Source organism: Thermobia domestica, chromosome 15 (genome assembly GCF_964235325.1).
Source record: "Thermobia domestica chromosome 15, izTheDome1.hap1.1, whole genome shotgun sequence".
Lineage (NCBI taxonomy): Eukaryota > Metazoa > Arthropoda > Insecta > Zygentoma > Lepismatidae > Thermobia > Thermobia domestica.
Window position 1 is genome coordinate 95,727,831 of NC_137468.1, and position 26,294 is coordinate 95,754,124.

The 26,294-nt window shown below is 34.9% G+C and overlaps 1 protein-coding gene across 1 annotated transcript in view; it reads right to left on the bottom strand.

Moving 5' to 3' along the window:
• Window positions 1-370: 370 nt before the first annotated feature.
• LOC145671156 (ceramide-1-phosphate transfer protein) overlaps window positions 371-26,294 on the bottom strand; it is a 44,324-nt gene continuing 18,400 nt past the window's right edge. The window contains exons 2-4 of the mRNA XM_081739991.1: window positions 25,423-25,634; window positions 16,505-16,680; window positions 371-7,741 (exon numbers count right to left, since the gene is read on the bottom strand). Of these exons, the coding sequence (XP_081596117.1) occupies window positions 7,610-7,741; window positions 16,505-16,680; window positions 25,423-25,634 (520 nt within the window). The 3' untranslated portion in view covers window positions 371-7,609. The remainder of the gene's footprint in view (window positions 7,742-16,504; window positions 16,681-25,422; window positions 25,635-26,294) is intronic.

Genomic DNA, 26,294 nt, shown 5'->3' on the forward strand with positions numbered 1-26,294 from the left:
CCAGACACGGACGGTATAAAAAATAGAAGGATCAAATCTATTCCCCAAGGGATGAAAAGGAACGGTCTGTTTCAGGAATTAAAAATTATTTATCAACAGATTTTAGTTATTTTTCTTTGCTTACAGTGCAAATAATATTTTATTCCCTCGACGTTTTATTTTTTCCTACCAAAGAAACTAACATCTCTCTATGTTCTGTGCTCCACATGCCTACAAATACAGCTGAAAACTGTACTTTGGGGAAAATATTGTGGTATCTCGTGTAATTTATCACTATTTCCACAAGTTTGAAACAGAGGAGGAAAAAATGGCACAGATTTATCACCTGGAACTTCAAAAAAGGGAAAGAAAAGAAAAGGAAAAAAATCAATTATTGAAAGTGATTCTTTATTTACTGCAAACAAAATTTAACCTTTCCCAAAATTTTTCGTACGAAATTGATTAAGTAATCAAAAGAAATTATTAGTATGGTATTTCTTTAGCATATATCTGAAAACCTGACCAAAAATATGTAATACTGATTGTGTATCACTGAGATATTTCTCGAATTTTATTTGATACTCAAAAGAATTTGTTTTGGAATTAATAATTTAACGGTCAGCAATTAAAAAATTCTACGACATATTCAGAAACGCCATGATTACAATACTGGAGAACTTTGCAGCGCAAGATATACGTAAATTGCGTACCATAAAATAGAGGCTAACAAACACCTTTCTATTTGGTCCTCTCAATGAACAGAGTACATACCATACATTCGCAATTAACACAATTTTATAAATTATATCTGCCAAATATCTTATTCCTTGAATATCTTCCGTTTTGTCTGAAAACATATCACAACGGAATTACAAATTAACAACAATAAAATCAGTGACACTTACTAAAACAAAGAAATATGTTCATTTACACTTTGAAAAAAAAAAGTATTCTCTGGCATAAAACAATGAACATTTGTCAAAGAAAAGTTGTACAAAGGTGTGTATATAAATACTACTCTACAACAGCTCGAATTAACGGAAGAGAGCTCCTCCCCTCGCGATAATTTATTTCTTGCTCGTATAGTAGAAATACTTTCTGTTGACTCATTACAAGTATTTTCAGGTAATGCAATCTGGATACAAAGTACGTCCAGAAAATAAGTTTCATTTGCAATTTATACTGCATCTACACTGAAACCGCAAGTGTGTTCATGTGCACCGAGTAGTTGGACCCATTTGCAAGGTAGAGACGTCAGTGTTAGGCAGCCGCATATTGACCAGAGGTAGGCACACCAAGAGGTCACTGTGTGTCTCAGTAATAACGTTGGAAATGCCTTTGTCCAGCGTGTGAAGGAATTTATATGCGATACGAGGTATCGTCACAGTGTTCACAACACTGAACCTTCATTCGGCTGTCCTGTTTTCTGGTCAATACACGGCTGGTCGTAGAATAGACAGAAGTACAGACGCTTTGTAAAGAGTTGCTATCGAAACGCCCGCTGCATGTTAAGTGGGCTGTCATATGATTTTTGAATGCACTGAATGTGTCAGCGGCTAATATTCATCGCTGAATTGATTAAGTGTATAGCAAACAGATCACAAGTACCTCAATGAAAATGGAGATGAGTGCGACAGCTTCACGAAACGCGGAACAATGTATACGCCAGGGAACATTTCCCCATTATCCAAATAGCCCAGACCTCATTCCATCTGATTTTTACCTCCTTTTTACACCTGAAAGTTTGCTTTGCTGGCTAGAGCTTTTGTGATTAACATATGGCTAAACTAGGTCATCATTAAAGGTGGAATTGTTCTTCAATATAAAGATACAAAACATGGTATCTCGTTATATTAAGACTATCCACAAGAACTGCAAATATGCTGAAACACTGTCCAAGGTCTGTACTTCAGTGTACAATAAAGTATTTTGTTGATTATATTTCGTTTTCTCTCCCTCTCTCGCTCTTTCTTCAAATTAGCAAATTGAACTTACTTTCTGGATGACCCCTGTATGTTTCGGTCCAGAACATGTTTATCTGAGGAATTCTACGTGTACCAAATACGCCAGTGAACATTATCAGAAAAAAATAAGACTATATATATAAATCAAGAACAGGTGACGATATTCCATTAGAACTAAAGGCAGAATTGAAATTAAGCAATTAAAAGAAATAAACATATTAAGAAAATCCAGATATAATGGTATGTTAGTTTAGTACAAATTGAGGAGTAATTGTTCCTTGAGTTATTCGTACAGGATCGCAGAATGAACAAATGTAAACTATTTTTGAATAAGCTCATTCATATCCTCCTTTTGCAGAATTTAAAATTCAAGCACTGTTCTAGAGTAAGAACCCAAGCTAAATGTTAAAACTAGAGATCAAAAATCAATTCAACTTAATCATCATGATGTCATCTGTACACATATATTGAGCGACAGGAAACTAACTGGTTTAAGGTTACGCTAACAGTTGATTACCCTCTTCACTTGGATATAATGATGTATGGCAAAATAGTATATTTTGGTGATGGTTTGAGCTATCGGAAATATTATTTTAAAGCATCTTTCTATCGGCAAAAGAAATCTCTCTTGTGGAATAAAAATATGTACAGAAGTTTTTTTTTTCTTTTTTTAAATCTACGTACAGGACATACTACATATCAATCACAATATACAGGGCAGAAATAGGCGTAATAAGAGACGAGTAGTGGAGCACGATACAAACAGGATAAATGAAAATCTTGCGGAGTATACTGACGAAGACAAAACTAATGAAGAGAATGGAAGACAAAATAAAAAATAAAAATAATGAAGAAGACCATAAATAAAATACACTACGAAGAAAGCAAGAATGGTAGGGGGAGAAAGCGGAATGTCCTTGTTTATATCCAGACCTAGCACTAATTGAAATGGAAACAATGTAAGATGATTTTTTTTCTTTAACTATTCGTGTTAAATGATCAAAAATGATGCGGGAACCTTCTACGCTGTTAGGTTTACGTATCAGGGTTTTTAACGAGTCTGACAGGGCTAAAATGGGTGCTTCTGAGTTTCGATTCCGGAATTGGAACAGGTTTTCCCGGATAAACCTACTCCAGGAGAGAAACCTAAAGAGAATTTTGATAAAAACAGTTTCCGATGCGGTACTGCAACAAATTTTTGATGAAATCAATTCCAACTTTAGAACTGAAATTAAAAAAAAAAAAGTTAAGAAAATCGGTTCTGCTTCTGGAATCGACTCCAATACTGAAGTCGAAACAAAATTACAGAGAAGAGAAAAATAGGTTTTGTAACAAAACCGATATCGATATTAGATGGTTCCCTCGAGTTGTCATTTCACAGTTGTACCAGATCGTTTGCTACTTGAAACGATCTTTCGCTAAAGACGTTTGCAAATTATGATGTCAAAATGTATATCGGTTCTCTTCTGGAAATATGCCAATTTAAGGTTTCGGTTCTCTTCGGAAAGCACGTCAGAATATGGTTTTCGATTTCGTGAACAGAACCGATTCGTCGAATGATATTTCGCTTCTCTTCTCGAAACAAGTTTATTTAGGTGCCGGAACAGGAACCCAAAATATTTTCGGTTCTATTACCATGAACTTACACTGCCAATGTCTGTATGTAACAATGGCATTCCAGCTCAGCATGTACTTAAAGCATACAATCGGATGTCGTGAACTTTATTAAAATATTCCGTTTGCCATTTAAAGCCAATGCTCTGCTACGATCCATAAATTTAAGAATACCTTTTATAATTAAAAGAAAAAGAAAAAAATGACACTATTTCAGGAACCCTCATAGGCAGAGTTCATCTTTTTTTTTCATATAATCCACGTTCAATACGGATTCTAGGTCTCTAAATACATTTTTCTTTTCTTGATCTGTCCGCATATTAAATGTATTTACGTTTTCCTCCCTGTAACGTATGTTTTTATTTAGTCCACAAAAATTAATTCTAATCTGAATTTATGTATAAAAATACAAAAGTACAGTATAATGTTCCTTTTAAAAAAAAAATACATACAGTATGGCATCTTTACTGATCAATTATACCCATGGAACTTACGTTGTCTTAAGGCCTATGTTTAAAACACAAAAATCTATCACGAATCATTTTCCTTTATTATTAGTACTAAGAAGAGTTGACCGTGGTATCTAGCAGGCTCTAACATTTTCATTGTTTGGAAAATAGAATATAGAAAATATTCAGAAGTTTCTAGGTTTCCAAATTACAAAGAAATACACATTCTTTTTTTAAATAGCACTGGCAGAACTTGTCAATATAATTTGTATACACTTTCGGATGCTGTTTTCCTTTCAATGAATTTGAAAGTTACGGCTACGAGGGAACTCACCTTCATTATTAGAAGTATTTCACTCTTAAATACAAATGTTGATTCCAATTTTACTAATCGTCATAACGATACAACTTTCTTCGTTTCTTCTATAAAACCAGGGGTACCCACAGGTGGGTTTTAGGGGCAAGTTATACTTATGATTACTTTTTTGTAGGGGACATTTTTTTTATTGAAAGTGGTATAACAGAACTTTAACTATGCCATAATGATACCTTTAAGAACGCTAACTGTGAAGGAGAACTTAAGATGAATGACAATTTAAAATATTTTTTATAGCAAAGAAAGCATTCTCTGGATTGAAAGGACAAAATTTGTTGCGGGAGGCGTAAGGGATAAAAACTTACTCCACTTAAAAAGGAGGCACAAGCTACCAAATGAAGCGCCCTCCTATGCTTTTGACATTCAATCAATGTATAAACTCGTTTTTTTGGACAGGGGGTTGAGACAACCTAGGAATGCATTATGAAACATTTTGGAGGGAGGAATGATCATTTTGGGGGGGGGGGGACAATAAAACATCAGCTTTTTGTTGTTTGTTTGACTAGCATTTCAGCACTGAAGCTGTCTGTTATTACACGTACAATTAACGTGGAATCGAACCGTATGTTTACCCGCCTGAGATCGGCAAGAAAGCACATGCATAGAAAATACGACTGCCTTCCATTTCACTATGACTGCACAATCTTACTCAACAGATGGAAGAAAACATTACAAAGACTTTATATGGTTGTTTCCTTGACGTACTTTCGTTGTTGCCAGAGCAATTACTTACTTTATCATTGTTTATTTTCATTAATAATTATTTACTATAACTATTTTTCGGTAGTATTGTTATTGCTGAAATATAATACGCGAACAAGAGACAAAAGCATGACAGGAACAGTGAAAGAAACCTTTAGGAGCAAGATATGGGTATTTTATGGGATGTTAAGCAAAAAGACCATCAACAAAGCCTTTCGTGTGCTGTATTGTATTCTAACGGCACAGAAACATACTATATTACACAAAAAATAACTAGAAGCTTTCGTATTATTTACATAAAGATGAAGAAAATAATCTGGGTTTAATGCAGAAATAATGAGAATGTAGGGGAAGAGAGCACGATAAATGCCATAGGTACTGGTTAGAATATTGCTTCAGGAAAAACACGTACAATTCAGAGAACTGTCAGAAAGCTATGTACTCTGAGAGACCTTCTAGATGATCTGGTGGAAAGAAAACAATAAAAAGGGCGTTGCGTTGATAAATATTAAGAAGCAGTATTCTCATGTCTAGACGAATAGTTTAGTAAGGACTGTAAGGATTGAAGCTTCTTAACCTGCGACTTGCTTGTAATGGCGAAATACTATTTGACTTTACTTTAAAGGGAATGTCCCACCTAAAGTGCGCAATGGGGACGTTAAATGTAAAGTTTTACTTAAGTTTGATAACGTAAAGACAACAATAAGGGAATGTCTAACACGAAAGGGAATGTCTATGCATTTCCTTACACACTTAAAATGTGACCAAAAAAGAAATTAGTAGCCTCCACTGTCTGTGCAGTGTTCTAGCTCATTCAAACATAAATCTAAATTAGAACGAGTATAAGCATATACACCGTGTTTCAAAAAGAATGACCTGATTTTGGACGGTAATAATTACGGAACATGGGAAGTGCCGGCAAGGAAATGAGTGTTGTTTCAATGGGCGTGGCCTCGAGTTTCAGAAAATCACCGTTAGATATCAGTCAATGCGTCTTCTCAGTTTGCAGTTATTCAGAAGTAAGATGGCGACCGCTCAACAGAAGGCTTTTTGTGTGCTGTAGTTTTCAAAAACTGAATCAGTGTTTTCGGTCCAGCGTGCTTTTCGTCAGCGTTTTGGCATTGATCCGTCTGCACCCAAAAACATTCGTCATTGGTATCGCCAACTTGAAGAGACAGGATGCTTGTGCAAAGGTAAGAGTACACGTTGGCCTCGCATATCCACACTTTAGCTATCGTCTAGATGTTGTTCGTGCTGCTGGTGGTGGACACATATAGCATTTGTAATAGCATAGCTAAAACTTGAAGACTTTGTGAGTACTTTGCAATTTATCCCATTTTTGCAGTATGTTTTTACCTTACATATGGACTTTTAAAATCAGGTCATTCTTTTTGAAACACCCTGTATACTAAGAACTGTTCAGAACAAATTACCTTCCTCTCACTTTCCTACCGAGGTATCCAAAAGCATCAAAAATGTGAGCAAACATAAAAATATTTTAAGCTATAATAAATATGCTCTGTTTGGTATATTTTATAATTACAACCAAATTCACTAACAGAAAACAACTTGCATTCAAAGTATACAAATTCATAATACTGGGCTTTCACCTTTATTCATACTTTTTTCTTGTAAAGTTCTTTTTGCTTTATGTTAATAAATCCAGTCAAGCATTTTTTTCACTCGTTGTGTATCATTATTCTTTTGCCTTGCTTACTAATAGTTCTTAAACATCAGCTTACATATACCATACGTTCATAAATATCAACATTGTCTATTATAATTTAAAATCTAAACATCATAACTTTACCACTAGTAAGATTCACACAAAATTATGTAGAAGCACTTTTTTTTTTATTATTATTATTGCGCATAACAGTTTTATTCAATACACTAGCATATATTTAAGGAATGTGCTTCATAAATATTAGCTTATTTATCACTTCCAAAATAAATTAAATTAATTACACGATAGTGTTAACAACACATTTCTTTCTTATTCTAGTGTTTCAATAGAAATCACAATATTCCTCATAAAATTACAGACTGTTGTACTTAAATTGTGAGAACACTAAAAAGATAACAATCACACACTCTTCATGTAAATATCTATACATATAGTATACAAAACAAACCTTGTATCACAATACTGTATTTACTGGTATGTTTTACATAAAAGAAAAGTTCAATATAGTTTGTTTCAATTTTAAAAAGTTTTAAAAAATCTTTCACTGGATATTTTGAATACGAAAATATACTAGAAATTAATATCTACGCAATATACCTTTTATTTTTCTGTCGCTGTGAAATTTACTGTGCTGAATTTTGTATACATTGTAAATAAAGTGATTCAACAATGCAATTATGTCTATTATAAAAGGAACTTTCCAGTGCTCTGTTTTTTACTATAATCTATAATTATACTAAATTTCACATTATCATCTGAAAAAGAAAATGGTACGTTTTGAAAGCCAAATTTTAGGTTCTACGTGCAACATGAAGCTTGTTCTCCACCGAACTACGTATCATGGCAGATCCAACAAGGCTTTGTCTTGGTACAATTTTTGCGTTCTATCATACACTTCTTTGGTTACTTCAAGCATTTTGGGTAGCAGGTCCAGGGTTTTAGATACTTCATCATCATCACCAGCACAGACCTGGAAAAGTTCAAAATTAACTTATAAAAGATGACTGAAAACATTAACTCGGTTAATTTAGGAGTTTTCTTGAACGGTTCAGTCATTTATACTGTGGCCCTGCTCACCAGGATATCACCAGGAACATGGAATCACTTTATAAACACATACGTACTTTTAGTGCAAGGATTCAAAATTGGAATGCGAACCCTTGTAAAATCGGTTGTTTGCTTTATGAAAAAACTGATGGTTTAACAATTCTCCTGTATGTACTAATAATGTGAAAGTCCTGTAGACACTAACATTATGAGAGTTTCTCTTAGCTCTGCTGCTTCTTTTCTTCGTGTAACTTACGCACTTTGTCTTTATAAAATGATTCTATCTTCATGTGTGTGACTTAACCTGTTACACAGAGCTACAACGCACGCTGAAACGGTTTAGGGAAACTCTTACAGACGTAATTAACCACGTTCATGTTTTCACTCATAAATATTTTACTGGTTTAATGACATGAACTGACGCATAGTGTTAAATAATTCGACAAACTTACCGGTAAATATGTCATCTCAATTGGACGGTGTTATGCATCAATTAACCAAGCGCCATTTATCGATTTTCGAGATTTTTACATCAGTGTGTAGGAGACAGTGTGTAAATAGCGTAAAAAAAAAAAAAAAAAAAAAAAAAAAAAAAAAAAAAAAAAAATTGAAACCCTACTATTTGCTTAAACGTTCAGGGAAAGTTATTCGACCAAGCGCCAAAAACTGGATCGTAATAGTAACAAGTTTGTGTTTCCTTCAATATCTCAGAAGCTCGTTTTGACGCTTGGTCAATTGATGCATAATACCGTCCAATTTATCATAATACAGTTCCGAAAGTAACGCCTATCTTCTTCAGTAGGTCGAAGTCTCTTACTGAAAATTCTTCTCATATCTCTAATGTATAACATTTGTAATTTAACAAAAGCTCTAAACTGCTTGTTATTCAAAATTTCTGATGCAGAACATCAGTTCCTGACACATTCACGTAAGTATTTGGTGTTTTCCCTCTTAGAAAAATTATTGATTAATTAATTACGGTGACTGTTTACTTCAAACTAACAATACACTTAGCTGTAAACACAAAATAGAATTCTGTTAATTTCAACAATCAGGAACTTTCAATAACAAGGAACAGGAAGTAGTTCTTGCTTCCAAAGATTTTCGTTCCTCATCATGCACCAATTTTGAACCTACAATATATTAAAGATACGAGAATTTTCAGTAACTCCGACCTTCTGAAGAAGATACGTGTTATTGTCGAAACAGTATAGGGTAAGTTAAGATGACGCATTTACCGGTATGTTTGTCTAATAATGAATACCTCATTAATTCCAACTGAGCAGTCGAGTTCAGACAACACAAAGGATGCAGGACCACGTTTTTGCTTCGCTACCAGGTGATCTTGGGTTCGAACCCGGTGGTCACCTATCCTGACTAATGCTTTTTCAGGGCGGCCACTCTTGGGATTTTGAAATTCCCTGGCTTTTCCCGGTTTTCCAGATCTTTTCAGAAAATTTCCAGGAAAGATCCAAAATGGGTATATTCGCATATTTTTAAGCAAAATTCGACACAAAGCTGCAAGTGAATTACAATGTAGAATTACTAAACTAAAAAGAACACTACAGAAAGTAACTGTAGTCTAATTTTAATCTAGTTTTCTAAGATCTAATTTTAATCACTTACCTTTCAATATTTCTCCGCCACTGATCCATATCACTTTGTTAACTTTTAGTCTGAAGATTACCACTACTTACAAAAGACGACACACCGTAACTGTTTCTAAAATCCAACACGACATTCACTGAACTGTTTTTAATATCTCACATTACACTAGCTGCTCACAAAAAAAAAAAGAGAGAGAGAGAGAGAGAGAAATGCAACATTCGTTGAAATGTTCAAGATCTCAAATGACTGATTTCCTCATCAATTGCAGACAGCTTCTCCTTAACCTCAGCCAACAAACCTTCCTTTTCTCTACCTCGAGTTCAACAACCTTACCCTTAATGGCATTTCTCTTCTGCTGTTTCTTCTTTTCCTCTTTTTGGTTCTTCAGGGATTCATCATAATAAACTACATAAGCATTGAAGGCAGCATGGACAACTTTCTTTGAATTTTAAACTTTTCTATACCACCAACAGCCGAAATTGTATTGTGCACCCTCCTTTGTGCAATTAGACTGCTCTTGATTTTCAAACTTTCTTTCTTGATTGAAAACCCCCTCTCTACACTGGCATCCCCATGAGGAAGAATTAGGAAAAATTTCACAAGATCAGCCATCTGCTATTGATCATGCGCATAAATTTTAGCATTTCCATCCAATGATAATCTAATCTCTTACATTTTCTGTCGTAAGTCTTGATTGCTTCCAATACCAGATTCTGAGAAAAACTTTTAAATTCACCTTCGATTTGATCAGCCAATGCTCCTGAAAGCCAATTTCTGGATACCAAGATTTCCAGACAATTGGACACTCTCTCTCTGCAGCTACCTTGTCATCCACAAATACGCTTGGATCCAGGAACGAAATTGCTCTTGTCAGCTTGGATTTCAAAGATGACCTCTCCATTATTTTTACTACAAATTTCTGACATCCTGTACGACAATCTGTGAAATTCAAGAATCTCTCTGAGACATAGAACTGACTTTTCGTAAAGCACCATTTGATGTATAGCCAATGTTTACAAATGTAGCTTCTTTCAGGTTTTCATTGTTCTGAAAAGCAATGTTCACTAACGGCTTGCCTACCAAAGCACTATTTCACATAACGACCAGCTACAAACAACACAACGGCATAGACGGAATTGTAAAAGAAAGGAGCTAAGGGAGCCTCTCCGTCAAATTCGCGTAAAAATGGTTCAACAGTCCTTGCTAATGTTGCGAACAAGCCTAGTTTTGTACCAAGGAACTAATCATTTACGGAATTTCTTACAGTATCAAAGCTGTTACACTCTGGTACTTTCCTCCCGTCAGCAGCCCGCTGCACATATTTCATCACCTGTGGTAATATTTCCATGGCTCGGGATGCAACCATTCCATTTTCCGTCTTTTTTAACATGGAACATTCTGTGAATCTTATATAATCTGCTCGACGAGTTCGAATGTCTTTGAATAAATTATAAGAAGCTCTCAGATATTCTAATTTCCAGGCTGTTGCTTGCATGGCAGATTTGAATGCACAATTCATAGTATGCAGCCCACAACTTCCAATATCAAGGAGGACTGGATCTGAAGGTGAACATGCAAGATCTTTCTACAACTCACTAAGAAACCTGAAATTAACATGAGAGCCATCCGTGGAAATGTGAACCATTTTTTCAGGTCTCAACCTAAGACGCCACTCTTAAAATTTGATTCAATGTTTGTACACGTTGAATGTATGAAGAAAACTGAATTCAAACATCTTGACAAAACTTGGTTTTCATTCATGTCCCAAAAGCGAATCGTGAGGTCCATATGCTGCAATTGTGAGACTTTGTTAAGGCTTTCATCAAATCTAATAACGTAATGCCTGCAGTTTTGTAGTTTATTGAGTTAACTTTTAAACAGTAGTTCAAGCCCATGAACAATGGTATAAGCTACTTCTGAAGCCACTTACTGTCACCTCTTCACTGATACACGAAGATCCTAGATTTTCAACGGCAGTACTAACCACTTCGATCTTTTGACAAAAACTTGAAATCAGCTGATTGACCAACGAGTTCTTAACAGCTGCACTGTGTTTCTTACCTTGCATGTGGCTAGTGACAGCCTACTTGCCCATGTTGCTGAGGCTAAAAGTAGTTCTGCAAATTTTTGCAAAATGTTCCATACTTATTGTGCTTCACAGGAGAAAGCCAGAATGAAAATTATTTTGAGTTCAACAGCCGGTTGTTTGAAAACGCTGACTTCTTAGACATGAGTGCGACGCAACATGCAATTTCAGTAAACTAACTAAACTAAACTAAAGAAACTCGACAACTACATTTCGACACAACAAGCTTAGGTTAGGGTAGACAACAAACTACCGCCGCACATATACGAGGAATAATTTCGCATTGGCTACCCAACCTCAATACTAACCAACATTCACTTATACTTCAGGAATTACTAATAAGAAATCAATTCCGGTAAGCCCTGCAAGAGGTAGGTTGATTTCGAAGTAGATATTGCATATTTTACGCTATATTACGTCTTTACAATAGTTCTCTTTGGCAGTACTCTTTTGCAACGCAACGCAAAAAATGCAAAATCCCAATATAATTGCTATGCCGTGTACCGAAAATTAATACGTAAACTTTGCGTTGTGTTGACGCAAACCGGATGGGAATGTGCTCCACGAAACATTGACTTGCGTGATAGCAACGCAAAATTTACAACTTCTTTGTCCCCTAAGCCTCATCGAGATACGCCTATGCGATATTACCACCAGTAATACGAAAGTCTCGAATTTGACAAAATAATTTATTAACGCCGTAGATGGAATTCTCTTTTCTACACTTTTCCTTCGTCCCAGCAGTGGCGGGTCTTGAAGGAAATCAATATCGATAAAAATTAAAATTTTATCGATACAAGTTAAAGGAAAAGAGCTTACCTGATGTGCTAATCATTTTATACAGCTTTATAATGCTGTATGAAACTTACTACCCTTAGCTTGTAATGATAAAATTTAAACTTTCAAAAAACCGTCACTGCGTCCAGGGCCCCGCAAATTGACGATATGAAATGGTATATTTGTCTGTGACTGCATAAATGCATTTACAGTGCAATTTCAGACACAAACAATCGAGTTGCTTTGGCACAGCAGAAGACAAACCATGTCTGCAACCATAGTGTTGACTAGCTGAAGGTCACGCGAACAGCATCGGTTGATTCATTATTGTTGGAAGTGGGGGTCTGGGGGATTTTGAATGAAAATAGAGAGGCTAAATGGCTAGAAAGATAGTAAATACTTATATTTTTATCGAAGCAGAAATTCCCGTTTTTTTTTCAAAATTCCCTGACTTTTCCCCGACATTTCCCGGTGTTTGTAAATTTACTGACTTTTCCATGTTTTCCCGGTTTTACAGATGGGTGGCCACCCTGTTTTTCAGGGAATTCCGCAGTTCCTTACGCGAATGGTGGGAAGACAATTGTAAATATGGGTCCTGGCCATCTTTCTTTGTTGTTACTGATTGATTTGTATTTACACTTTTGTCAGCAGCGACGTTATATATTACGAGACCTACAGTTTAAAGTGGGATGTGAACCGCTGTAGTACGTTAGATATTCTCCCACCGGGAACTGAATCCCAGAGACCTCATGTGAAACGAAAGGAATGAGCTAGCCACTAGACCAGCGAGGAAGGCTTGTTGTTAATTCCACAATATAATTAGCGCTTAATAATAATATATATATATATATAAAATACAAGCCATTAACCTGAATAAAATGATACGGAGGAGTGTAGAAACTCAGATGTAGTTTTTGAAATTAAAAAAAAAAAAAAAAAAAAGTTTGAAAATCTAAAAACTAATGTACAAGAACCACGTTACTAATTAAGGAGAAATTGATCCTGAGGTATACCCTCATCAAACTCTTCATCACACTATGACAACACATAGGATGAGATTTAGCCCAATATTTTAATAAACTCTTAAATTTCTGTTTAACTAAATTAATGTCCAAAGTTGATACATGTAATAATCGATAGATGACATCAAGCTCGACAAACAAACATGCTTGAAGTTGAATTCCTATGATTATTTTTTTAGATAAAGATGAACAAAGAAAAACCTATAATTTCACCTATAATTGAAAGGTCTATTTTCACAACGTAGTAAGAGAATTTATTACCTCGGCTTCGGTATGTGAAACAGCCAAAAGGGAGCCATATTGTTTGCTATACTTCCGTTTATCACGCAGAAATGAAATCTTTAAGTTTTACGTCCCACAATTATGCCGTCTAGCCTAGAGGAGACGTGATAATGAGAAATGAAAAATGGTTGGAATGAAGAAAGTGGGAGGAAACGGGAGAACCACGAGAAAACCCACGCACACGGCGTTTGTCCACCACAAAGTTCACTTGGCGCGAACTGGGATCGAACCAAGGACCTAATGCACCAGAGGTGAACGCTCTAGCACTGAGTCACTGCGGCTCTATTAATCAAGGAGAGGTGGGTGACCAAGACTTATATCGAACGAGATTATACGAGGACTATCTGTTTTTTTTCGATATCCGCTATGCCACCAGAAGAGAACCACGTAAGATGACAAAACGGGGTTAAGACGAAGTTGTTTATTGGACATCGCCCTCCCCCACACCGATAGACAGATTCTGGCATTCCATCATTGTTAAGTAGCGAGTTAAGTGAAAACATATCGATTGAAATTGAGGCGCCAGCCAAGTGTGAACTACTTGAGGTAATTCGTTTCTGCAGGCAGAAGGACATAATAACAGCCATAATTCATTGTCGAATAAGTAAGAGTTATAGCGGAAATTTTGTAAGTGATGGCTGTATGCACGAGTGCTGCAAAGTTTACGGAACGACTCACCAATGTACACAACGAAAGCAGCCAAGGTGGAAATCTGTGGCAGCAGAAGACCTTGACGAACGTCTGATCTTGGAATCTCAGGGAACTCAGCAGCCGCCTTGGGAAATCGAACTGCATTACGTAGTTCACACTTGGTGGGCACATCGATTACACTCAGTATGTTTTCATGCTCGCTACTCTGGAATGACTGAATAGCAGAGTCTATCTATTGCTGTAGGGGTTTGGTGACGTCAAATAAACAGCTTTTGTCTTATCTCCGTTTCGTCATTCTACAATTTTATACAAATTTTAACTTTACAACCTGATTCGATTACGTTGAACGGTATGACAGGGTTCACACTGAAATTGTGGTATCTTTTCCGTGACTGAATAAGATAATTTTCCCTGACTCGCGACACCGCAAACAATATCATTTATGATTACGTTTCGATAAAAATAATTTTCTTAACCTTCACCATTCCTACATCCGTCTTATGTTGCCTTTCTTTCTTTTTCAAACACAACATAAGCTTCCTTTCTTAATAAATACGTATTATAAGTCAGACTTCCTGTATTTGGAACAATAAAATACTAACAGCAAACAATAAATACACACTAACAATAACGTTAATATCTTTGTATTCTGAACACACTCATAAACAAGTAAATATGTATCCTAACTTAGCCTATTTCTTTATTTACAATCAGCAAACTTTTTTTGTTGCTGTTGTATTTTTTTTAAATTAATTATTTCTTTTTCTTTCAACAAACAGATGTGTTTGAAGTTTTAACACATGCTGGCGCATCTCAAGTTTTTTTTTTTTTTTTTTTTTTTTTTTTTTTTAAACTTCTAAAGATAATTTTCTTTTTCAATCTTCCATTTCACCATCTTTTTGAATCTGTCTTGATTCTTTGGGGAATTCTTCCCATCTGTGGGCAGCTACATATTATATACGTAAAAGAAAATTTGAAATCACCATGTAAGATGATGCGATGAAACGAATAACGTGATATACCCAGCGATATAGCCTGCCGCCTAGCGGATCATTTCGGACTAGCAAGAACTGCTCTTTTCACTCTGTCTACGTTTTCTAGAGTTCGAACTGAGCGGAGAAGGCCAGATGGTTTCTATTTTATCACAGATACAGTACTTCCAAAGTACTGCTGCAACCCATCCGAGTATAGTGTTTCGATCTGGGACTGTACCTCGACCTTCGACATTAAACTTTCGACGGAAAAGACATTGAACCGTGACCACAGAATCACTGTTTCTAAAGAACTGCTCGACCGCGAACACACGATGCTCTACGCCCCAACGCTCCATAACGACTGAAACTGTACTGTTTGTCGCTCAAAGTCGATACCCATACTCGTCGCCGAGTACTAGCGGTTTAGAAAACATATGTTTCTTCTGCTCCACCCTGTATATATAGACTTCCGTGAAACCCACCAGATTTACCTGACTTTCGGCATATTTTGAAGCATCTCCTTCATTTTCAAGGTTACTGTACTCTGCCAAGCAGCTAGATCAATTCGAAGTGTGAGTGTACATATATAAATAGATATTGCAGTTCCTTTTGATTCAAGTTATCACATTTTGTGTTAACACTTTCTTTTCATAAAATGTGGTATGAAGTTCTTACTAAACATTTTATTTAAGTTACAAAAATACCCAGAAACGAAACTGTACTTGATATAAAATATTTACCAATGACTGTATTTTCACGCCCCTTTTCAATGTAAAGAAAGAAGAGTTAGCTTTGATTTAAAGAAGATGCGACTGAAAATTTAAATTGTAAATACAGCCCAATAAATCACAACTCAAAAACATATAAGTCAATGTTATGAAGTGCTAAAAACAAGTCGAATTAAGGTAAAATACTTTAAAACATAACAGCGTTACAAATAATAAAAGTACGAACAGATTGTTAATTTTGTTTTCTACTGACGGGTATTGACTTTCTGATGCTAATTCATTTCTATACTTGTACAATAAATAATAATAACAATGAAGGAGAGGAGGACGAATAGTAAGTTAACTTACCGACACAATGCGTTTGTAACCAATTTTACAGGTTTGTAACTTGGAATTACTAATTATTTAGTGTGGCAAATGTTAAGAAAGTTTTCCTGAGCAGGTGAACAATTAGCCTCCTTTGTAACTTATTATAAACTTCCAGTAAGAATCAACTTCTTCCCAGCATTCAGAACAAAAAAGTGGAAAGTAAAATTAAATATAAATGGAGTCCCTTACCTTTCTCAATAAGCCTTCTTTTGTAGGTAGTGTGTACATAGCTAATGTAGCACCTTTACGTATAGCCCATGGATGGTAGTTTGCTAACGACGCATTGTATGCATCTTTACATATAGTACTGGTTTTCTCTTTATCTTCTAATTCTTGAACCTTTATTAAGAACAAGTGAATGAATTCTGAGAATAAAACAAATGAAATACACTGATTAGGTACAATTCAGCACAGGTATGGAACCCCCTATAATACTTCGTATATACTTAAGAGATTCCCAAGTGACAACATTCCACTGTGCAAAAGTGGTCATTTTTATTATTTATTTATTATTTCTTTAAGGAGAGTTGGAGGAGGAGTATAGAATTGTGTGAGTAGCTCATACTGTGATAAGGCATATAGATCGAAGTACAAACATTATCAAGCTGATTTGTATGGTTTGTTTAAACCCAAATAATAAAAATGTTCACCACGAAAACGGAGAAAACAATAACAAAATACCAAATGCAAAAAACTTTGTGACTTGCTTGATATATAAACAAAAATCAAGAACAATACTGCATGTATAGGCGTAGCCACGGGGTGTGCCAGGTGTGCCCAGGCACACCCTAATGGGCTGCGTTATCAAAGAGAATTAAAGATAGATATTTGAATAAGAGAAAAATAAGTGATATCTTTTTCCAGGGCAAAATTACTAAACGTACAGATTATTCGAAATATCGGACTCTCTGAGTATATTTCCGAATGCCACCTTCCCTCTTCAATATTTGTTTAAAACTTATTTGTATTTGAGGAAATGCAGAAACTGATAATCTTTCCTGAACGCTCGAAATTAAAAACTGATATAATACAGGGTTTTTATTTCCAAGCGAGAACAAACAAGATTGCAAAATCGATATGTCATGGGGGAACTAATAAAAATAATTCTTTGCCTTACAAAAGGAGTCCATCCATTGAGAGGTCACACTGAAAATAAAGAACCATACGACAGTGGGTTATTTCTAGATGTACTAGATTTAATTTCCAAGTATGGCAGCGTTTGAAGGAACGCGTAATAAGGGGCCAAAAAAATCAGTTACTGAAGCTCACAAATTTAGAATGATATAATCGCAGTTTGAAAGCTGTACTTGAAAAAAAGTTGAAAATGTCATTACTTGGTACAAACGTGTGCATTAGCGCTGATGAAATGAGTGATTGTGGTCATCATGAACAGATGCCAATAAACCGTCACCTGTTGAGCATTTAGTGACTCTTCGTAAGTTGTATTCTGCAGATGCACAAACAATTTTAATAAGTTAACACTAGTAGTGTCAGAGTTCGGTGTTGATGGGGAAAACGTTCTTTCTGTCTGCTTCAATGGAGCCTCAACAATGTCTGGGACACTATCTGGGGTGTCAATGAAATGTAAAGGAAAGAACAGTTCAATAATGTACGTTCACTGTTATACTCATTGTTTGAATCTTGTACTTGTGGATTCATGCAGCTCACGACCCGAAAATAGATACGTTTCAGAATTTTTCGGAACAATTCAATTCCCTTACACTTTCAATGAAGGTAGTTTGTCAAGGCATGGAGTTTTTGAAAGTGTATGCCAGGAAATTGGTCTAAGTTTGAGAATACTGAAGTCTTTGTCAATAACGAGATGACTGTGCCGTGCTGAAGCTGTTCAGCAGTGAAAAAAAAACTTGCTCTGCAATTATTTTGGCTTTGGAAGAAATCTCTCAAAACAGTCATCAGGATGATGTGAGAGCTAAAGGGAATGGACTAAAACAGCAAGTCAGATTGTTTGAGTTCGTTATTTGTCTCACAATTAGTGTTGTAAATAGAAAAAAAACGGTTCGTATTTTTTCAGAAATTTACGTTTTTTTTTTTAGAAAAAAAAAACATTGCCTCTCGTTTTTTTTCTAAATTTCGTTTTTTTTCAAATAGTCATTTGTAATACATCTTACGTCTATTTAAGTATGAAATATTTTTATTTAGGTGTAATTACCGTAAAATGCAACATAAATTATACGCTAGATACTGATACGCTACAAATATTTTACAATTTACATGAATACCATACCTATTAACAATTCGGATTTCAGCAGTTTTCATCAATATCAACTAAGAAATAAAAGTAGAAATGAAATTTTGTTTCTTCGTGAAAGCAGGCCTTTAATAAGTACAAAAATAATGTCACGAACAGTATCCAGTAACTTGTCTAAAGGTAAAAACTAATACTAATTTGCCTAATAGTATTTTTCTAAATGTCATATGTAAATAATTTGTTGACTAGATATATATGATACGCAGAGCGTGCATATGCGTGGAGCGGCAAACTTGGATGGTCAGGCAAAATCTGTCATAAGTATATTATTTAAATTAAATATTTCTTGTTGCAAACAGACTTCGTGATGATGGTAGTTACATTTACTAAGTTGACCTTCTATTTGAATACTACATTCATAAATTATGTTTAAGTTGCATTAGTTTAAGGCCACATGGACAATGCTAAAGCAAATGGTCGAATAAATCCGAGCACAAATTGCTTGATTGTTGTCAAATGCGAGAATTCAATTCTCGAATAGTAGTGAATATCTGTTCCATTTAATAAGTTATCACAGTTTTGATATGACAACTAGTCTTGTTTTTGTCAGAAACAAGTTTCTCATCATTGAAGGTAGAAACATGTTTTTTTTAAATGTTAGAAGATGTAGAAGAAAATCAAGAAATAAAGATAAAAGAGCTAGTTGCACTGGAATTGCAAACTGATACATTGATATTGAAGCTCGATAGTGAATTCTATAAAAAGGATTACCATCTTTCCTCTGCAAGTGTGTTTGCTTTATCTTTCACTAACGTAATAGATTAATATTTAAAGAAAAAAAAAAAAAAAAAAAAAAACAGACACAACGGGATTGCATTTTTAGTAAGTATTTAAGCCTTTCTGAGTGCGACTGTACTTACCCTCACCTTGGTTATTCATGCTGGAGTAGCATACTTAAAATCATGACTTTTAAGATTTGTTCATTCTAGAGAAAGGGGGAGGCGGCAAATTATGCCATTGCACGAGGCGACAAATTGACTAGGACCCGCCCTGATGATATGTATATAAAAGACATGAATATAGGATGACTCAATTTGAAGTAATGCAGGGTGTTTCAAAATTAATATTAGGGTTTTGAAACTTTGTAGTATCTATTACAATTAACTTACAATTATAAATATTATATCAAATGAAAGAGCAACTCAAACAGTTTCGTACGCACGCATGTACATGCATTGTTTCTTCTGCCTGCCGTTAGAAAGAGCAAGTAGCAAAGATGGAGACTAGAGAGCAGAAAGCCTTTTGTGTTTTAATAAAGACTGAATCTGTACAGTGCAACCGTCTGTGTGAAGAATATTAAGGAGACGCAACTACGTCTTTATCGTTTGCAGTTGCTACAGGTCTAAAGCCTACAGACTACGGTTTACGTGCCAATTTCGCAAGTGAAATATTGCTTCATAATAATGAAGATTTCCTGAATCGTGTCGTCTTCAGTGATAAATCGACATTTCACCTAAGAGCTAATATGAACACTCATAATGTTTCCATCTGGCAAATCAGCAAATCCTCATTAGATGGTACAGTTGAAACGAGACTCCCCTAAATTGAATGTGTTTTGTGCCATATGGCGGAAAGTTTATGGGCCTTTCTCGCCTATCGACTAGATGTGTGCCGTGTGACAAATGAATCTCACATTGAACACTTGTAGCAAAGACTGTTTCAGGTGCTTTTACTTGATGCATTGCTTATAACTGTACGTAAAATGTAATAAGTACTACGAAGACTTAAAACCCCAAAATTTATTTCGAAACACCCTGCATTTCTCACCAACAATGTTGGAACTAAGATGTAAAAAGGAGGGAAAATTTTCCTTATAAAGTTATTGTTTACAACAAGGATATTATTATTAGTCGAGATTATAACTACAACAACAACACGAGTTAGTAGTCAAAAAAATGTAATCAAATTCCAGGTGGCCAAAGTGGCACACACGGGTTTGTCACTTCTTTAATCCGCTCCTGTGTGGACACTAAGATATCGGGATGTTGGTGTCGAATTTCCTTCTCAAATTTCACCCCAGTCAAAAATTCGAGAATTTTCTAATTTCGAATTTCCTTTACTTCTTTTTTCCCTGTAGCTTCCTTCGTTGTAGAAAGACATCCTTAAGACTTGCCAGGTAGATACCTCGGATGGATACCTAACTGTTGGCATCAATTGGATAGGCCTGCGCGCAGTGTTGCCAATTAGGGAAATTAAAATTCTCCTATATTTGGGCAAATAATTAGAAATTTTTGTTTATAAATCCGTACCTATACGTCCGAGTGCAAGTCAACTTACGCCAATCGAACATTTGTCCTTAATTAACAAACGCAAGTACAGATCGTTACAATGGGGTAATTAGGGGGCGCACGTAAAATTCGTATTTAGGTTCTAACCCTTGATTTTTCTAGTTTTTCCCTACTTTTCTGTTTACCGTAATATATATTGGTAATTAGAAACTTTATTCCTTAAATATCGCCATAATACTTGTAGGATATATTAGTGGTGTACCAATGTTTAATTTAAGATAGTTTGCGTCTGTCTGGTAGCAGTGTTGCCAGCTACAGAAAATTTTAATTCAGATTTTAGTGGGAAATCTTGGAAAATTATGTTTTGTCTCTATTATTTCCCTCTTGTTGGCTATATCGGAACAAACTACCAGTATCTGGAAGTCTCGTCTTTACTCTACACAACGCACTATAGAAAGTTTTAATAGGATAATTACGGGAAGTACAGTTGAGGTTTACAGTAGACCTTGTTCTCTAATTGGAAAGATAACTGTGATTTTTTTAAAGATAGAATGAGATATTTTTTATTGACATGCTTACTTTATTAGATACCGTCACAATACTTGTAGGATATATTAGAGGGATACCAAAGCTTATTTTAAGATAGTTTGTGTGTGTATGATAGTAGTGTTGCCAGCTACAGAAAATTTTAATTCCAGATTTTAGGGGGCAAATTTTGGAAAAAATCCATTTTTATTTCTATTATTTCCTTCTTGTCGGCTACATTCGAACAAACGTACCAGTGTCTAACAGCCTCATCCTTAACCTACACAGCGCACCACAAAAAGTTTCACTAGGATAATTAGGGGAAGTACAGTTGAGGTTTATAATAAACAATGTTCTGGAAATGGTAAGAAAAGGGTGAATTTCTGAGGTAGAATGAGATTTTTTTTTTTAAATTTCATGCTTACTTTGTTATATATCGCCATGATACTTGTAGAATATATTCTTGGAGTACTACGGTTTATTTTCAGATAGTTTTCGTCTGTCTGATGGCAGCGTTTCTAGCCAAAACAATTAATTCCCGCTATTAGGTGAAAAATTCGGAAAATTTCCTTTTCCCCTCTATTATTACCCTCTTACTGGCTACATTGAAACAAACGTATCACTGCTTGAAAGCTTCCTCTTTTCCCTACAAAACTCACTATAAAAAATTTCAATAGGATAATTAGAGAAGCTGTAGCCCCGGCATATTTGATTTTTGCTTCTGAGGCGTAAAAAGTGTCAAAATTTAATGTGTATGACAGAATTTTTTCTTTCCCTCTTTGAATGGAAGCCAGCGACTTCAGGATTTCCCACTACCTTGTCAACACACCAAAGATTTCTTTAGATGAATTGAACCCATCTAGCAACAGTGGTGCTAGATACAAAAAAATTTGAAATTCGGTTAGGGATTTTTTTTGGTAAATTTTCACCCCTACATTTCCCTCAGTAATTTCTCACCCGTTGGCAACAATGCAATGCAACTTACACCAAAAAATAGCCACTTCTATTTTCTAAAAAACAAGGCCTTAACCATATCAATCGGATGAATAGTTTTTGAGCAATAAGTCACTAACTGGAAATGTAGGAAAACGCCAAAAATGACCTGGGGCCTAAAGGAATAATCACACAATTTTGCTCCTATAAGTACAAAGAAACAAACGATTTGTAAGTTACGACGGCTTCGACTCAAGTTCTGTTGATTATTCCAATAATCTGCAACATAAATCAATAAAAAATAGTTGCCAGAAAAAAAAACAGACATTTGAAAAAAAAACATGAAAAAGAACGATGTTTTTTATTGAAAAAAACTTCACAGAAAAAAAAACCGTTTTTTTACAACACTACTCACAATGCTACATCCAGTCCTACAAATAATCGTGAAGGTTAGCGAGTTAATCCAAAGTTCAGATGTAAATCTACTTTCGGCTATATCTAGTGTAAGTAGTTTCGGAATGATGCGCAATCCATGAGATATCTCAATTTATGAAACTTTACAACAAAGCTATTAAGACCTGTGATAGTGTGGAGATTTCAATTCCTCCAATGAAGAGGCGAAAAATTGCAGAGTCTTGACAAATCAATCAGCTCACAGTATTTGTACGAAGAGGAGATGAGAATTTCTTATTATTATCCTGTTTTAGACTCAGCTGTCTGTAATTGAAAGATTTAGTCAAGAAACTATTCGGGTCATCAGTGCCGTAGGAAATCTCACTGACTTGAATGTAAAGAATGAAGAAATAATCCTCGTAGCTAGAACATGCAAATTGTCAGGCGACGAGTTGGCAGCATGCAAATTGTCAGGCGACGAGTTGGCAGCAGAAGTAAGACTTCTGAAAGGAAAATCGTCTGTAGCTAAGGGAAGTTCTTCTGTTACGCTACAAGAGTGGTTTCAGTGGTTGGAGAAAGAAGATATTTACTTGATTCTACTCCGTAATACAGCACTTCTCTTCTATACCTGTCATAAGCTGCACATGTGAGTTTTCTTCAAGTTTACTCAAGTTAAAACTAAATAAACAACTCAGAAGCAGAATAGATTGGAAACCTTGTTCTTGTTGTTTGTGGAACAGGAAAGAGCTTCGTCTATTGACGGTAGCGTATGCAGGAATTTATTTCGGGAGGGGTCCAAACTCAATATGAGGATATTTTATATTAAAATTCCCTTAAAATTAGGCTAAATTTACACAAAAGTCGAAATTTCGGGGGGGGGGGAGGGAGGAGATACTTCCGTACGTCTATTGATGTATTGATAAGGTTATTGATAAATTTAAGAATATTGCGCCTTTTGACAGACGTCTTTTGTTACAGATTATGTGCGTCTTGATGTATTCGTTTGTAAAATTTATGAACATTTGTGTGCGTGTAATTTCTATGCAATTTATTTATTTATTTTTATTTTTTTTTTTTTTACTACATAGCTATACCCAGAAATTTTCAACAGTGTTATATAGTGAATTTATCTCCCTTTAAAAATATTAATGCAGTTAAAGAGCAAGTGATTGTACTGTAAAGTTACAAAGGTATTAAAAAGATACAAGACCAAATTTTGTTTTCTTTGTGCACACCCAAATATAAAGTTCTAGCTATGCCTATGCTGCAGTGTCTACATAAAACCTACAGAAGGTATCTCATTATGTCCAAAGCATAAGATAAATTAACTTAAATCTTTCATTTGCCTGATTTATTTTTCTTGCAAGCTGATACGTCTTTTGTTTCATTAATAAAACTTGCTCTTTTTTTTAAAAAAAAAAATCATAATTTAAGAAGATGACGCAAAGTTTCTACTTTAAATACTTGAAGAGAACTTCAGCAGTAGTATCCAGGATCTATTTCAACTACAGGTTAAGAAGTGCAATTCAGGACTTGAGCATACAAAACATTGATTCACAGCTCTTTATCACTTATAGTAAAGGCGTTTAATTTTTTCATTATAAGTAATATTTACAACTTTGTGTGATTCACATTGAAACTAAATTATGACATATTTATTTAGTTATCTAATCTAATTTATCATTTTAAGCTTCATTTGTGTTACCAGTCCCCGTACCTCACAATCTAAAATAATTACTATTTTGTGTTGCGAAAAAGAAAGTAACTTAAAATGACTATTTACGCATCTTTTTCTTCGGAGTAATTTGATCTTTAATTTACTTGTTAAGAAGAGAGTAAATAGGCTTAAAACTAAAAATAAAGACATTTTTTACTGTGAAATAAGCTCTCGGATTCGCTTAAAGGTCTCACTGAAAATGGAAACTAACAGAAAGCAATTTAAGGGGACTTATCGCCGCCACTATTACGACACTTTTTTTAAAATTGATATGGATTCCATAGTTGATAAGGAAAAAATAATAACAGATGAAACCTAAAGAAGATAAAGTTTAGTTACGTTTCCGAAGAACTATGGTTAGAAATTATAAACGTAAGTAGCGTTCCTCCTTCGCTGAACCTAGGGACGTAATAGAGTGCGTATATAAGAATATATAGCGTATGCCTTCTTACATTTACGAAAAAATGAGTGTATACGAGGGCGGGTCTATGATATATTTTCGAAAACAGTTGAACATATTCCACCAAAAAATTCTAGCATTACATTACCGACTGATTCACTATCAAGTGTTTTAATTCAGCGCGTCATCCCACGCTCAATTCCTGATCTGAGCGCAAGGCATCTGATGTAAGCTTAAACAATGGTTCTAATTATACTTTAAAACATAAGTTTCGTCCCATATAGTCTTCACGATGACTAGCTTCCATGTTATACAGTCATGTGATCACTGAAATGTTTATTTACGAAATATGGACAAAATTATGATGAACATTTTCCGAAAACTTAATTCGAAGAAAAATTTTTAAATATCTCCACCAGTAATCAATTCGTGTATAAGTGATGAATTACACAATAGAACGTAAGTAGCGGGAGGGTGATGCAGACGGTATAATCCTGCGTGGTATGAAATCTTTTTATCAAGCGTAATGCTCTCGACTGCAAGTATAATAGAAGTATGATTATTACGCTAAAAATATTGTATTATATTCGGTCCAATAAATAATAAACAAATAATGACTAACCCAAAGTTATTAAAACCCACCTAACCCACGATGTAATCGCAGCAACGTACGGCAACCAGACACATAATCATCCTTTCTTAACAACTGTTTTTCCTCCTCATATCGAATCATACTGGCAACACTACAAAACTCTTCCTTATGATCACCTCTCCTCAACTCTTCTAAAATTTCAATTTTGCTAATTACATCACTAGCCACAAATCCAAATACAGTTCCCAGTAGTCTGAAGAATCTAAAAAGAAAAGCAAACCACAGATGTATATAATTCATATTTCCAACATCATTAAATGAAATGAAATTACAAATTTACCTTTATGTGCTTTATGCTAAAAGAGACTGATTAATGAAAGTAAATCACAGGAAAACACCGAGAAAACAAAGGGACACAATGTTGACCACCACAAACCAGCAGTTAAAAAAAAAAAAAAAAAAAAAAAGTTTAAACCAAAAAGAAAAGAAAGAAACGAAAAATGCTATAAATCATGTGAACTTCATGGGAATTGAGATCAGTCAAGGATTAGGGTTAAATTCACTCCGTTATTTTTTAAAAGCATACACTCTTTTTAACTGTTCACAAGACCATCAATATATTGTTACTCACTAAAATACGTTAATAACACATCAATTCCAAAGGAAAGAGCGAACACTACCCCAAATATCATTGCAAAATTTATCATGCATAATGGAATTTCATAGTGGCTACATAACGTAACTCCATTCACTTATTTTATTGGCACATTACTTGCTGTCACCTTACTATTATCACGAGTGATTTTTTTTTTTTTTTTTTTTTAAATAAAGGTTTGTGACATCTCTGGTGTTTCAATCCCGAGGTCGTAGAATGTTTTTATCCTTTCAACGAAAATTCAGTTGATATTAATTACTCCAAATT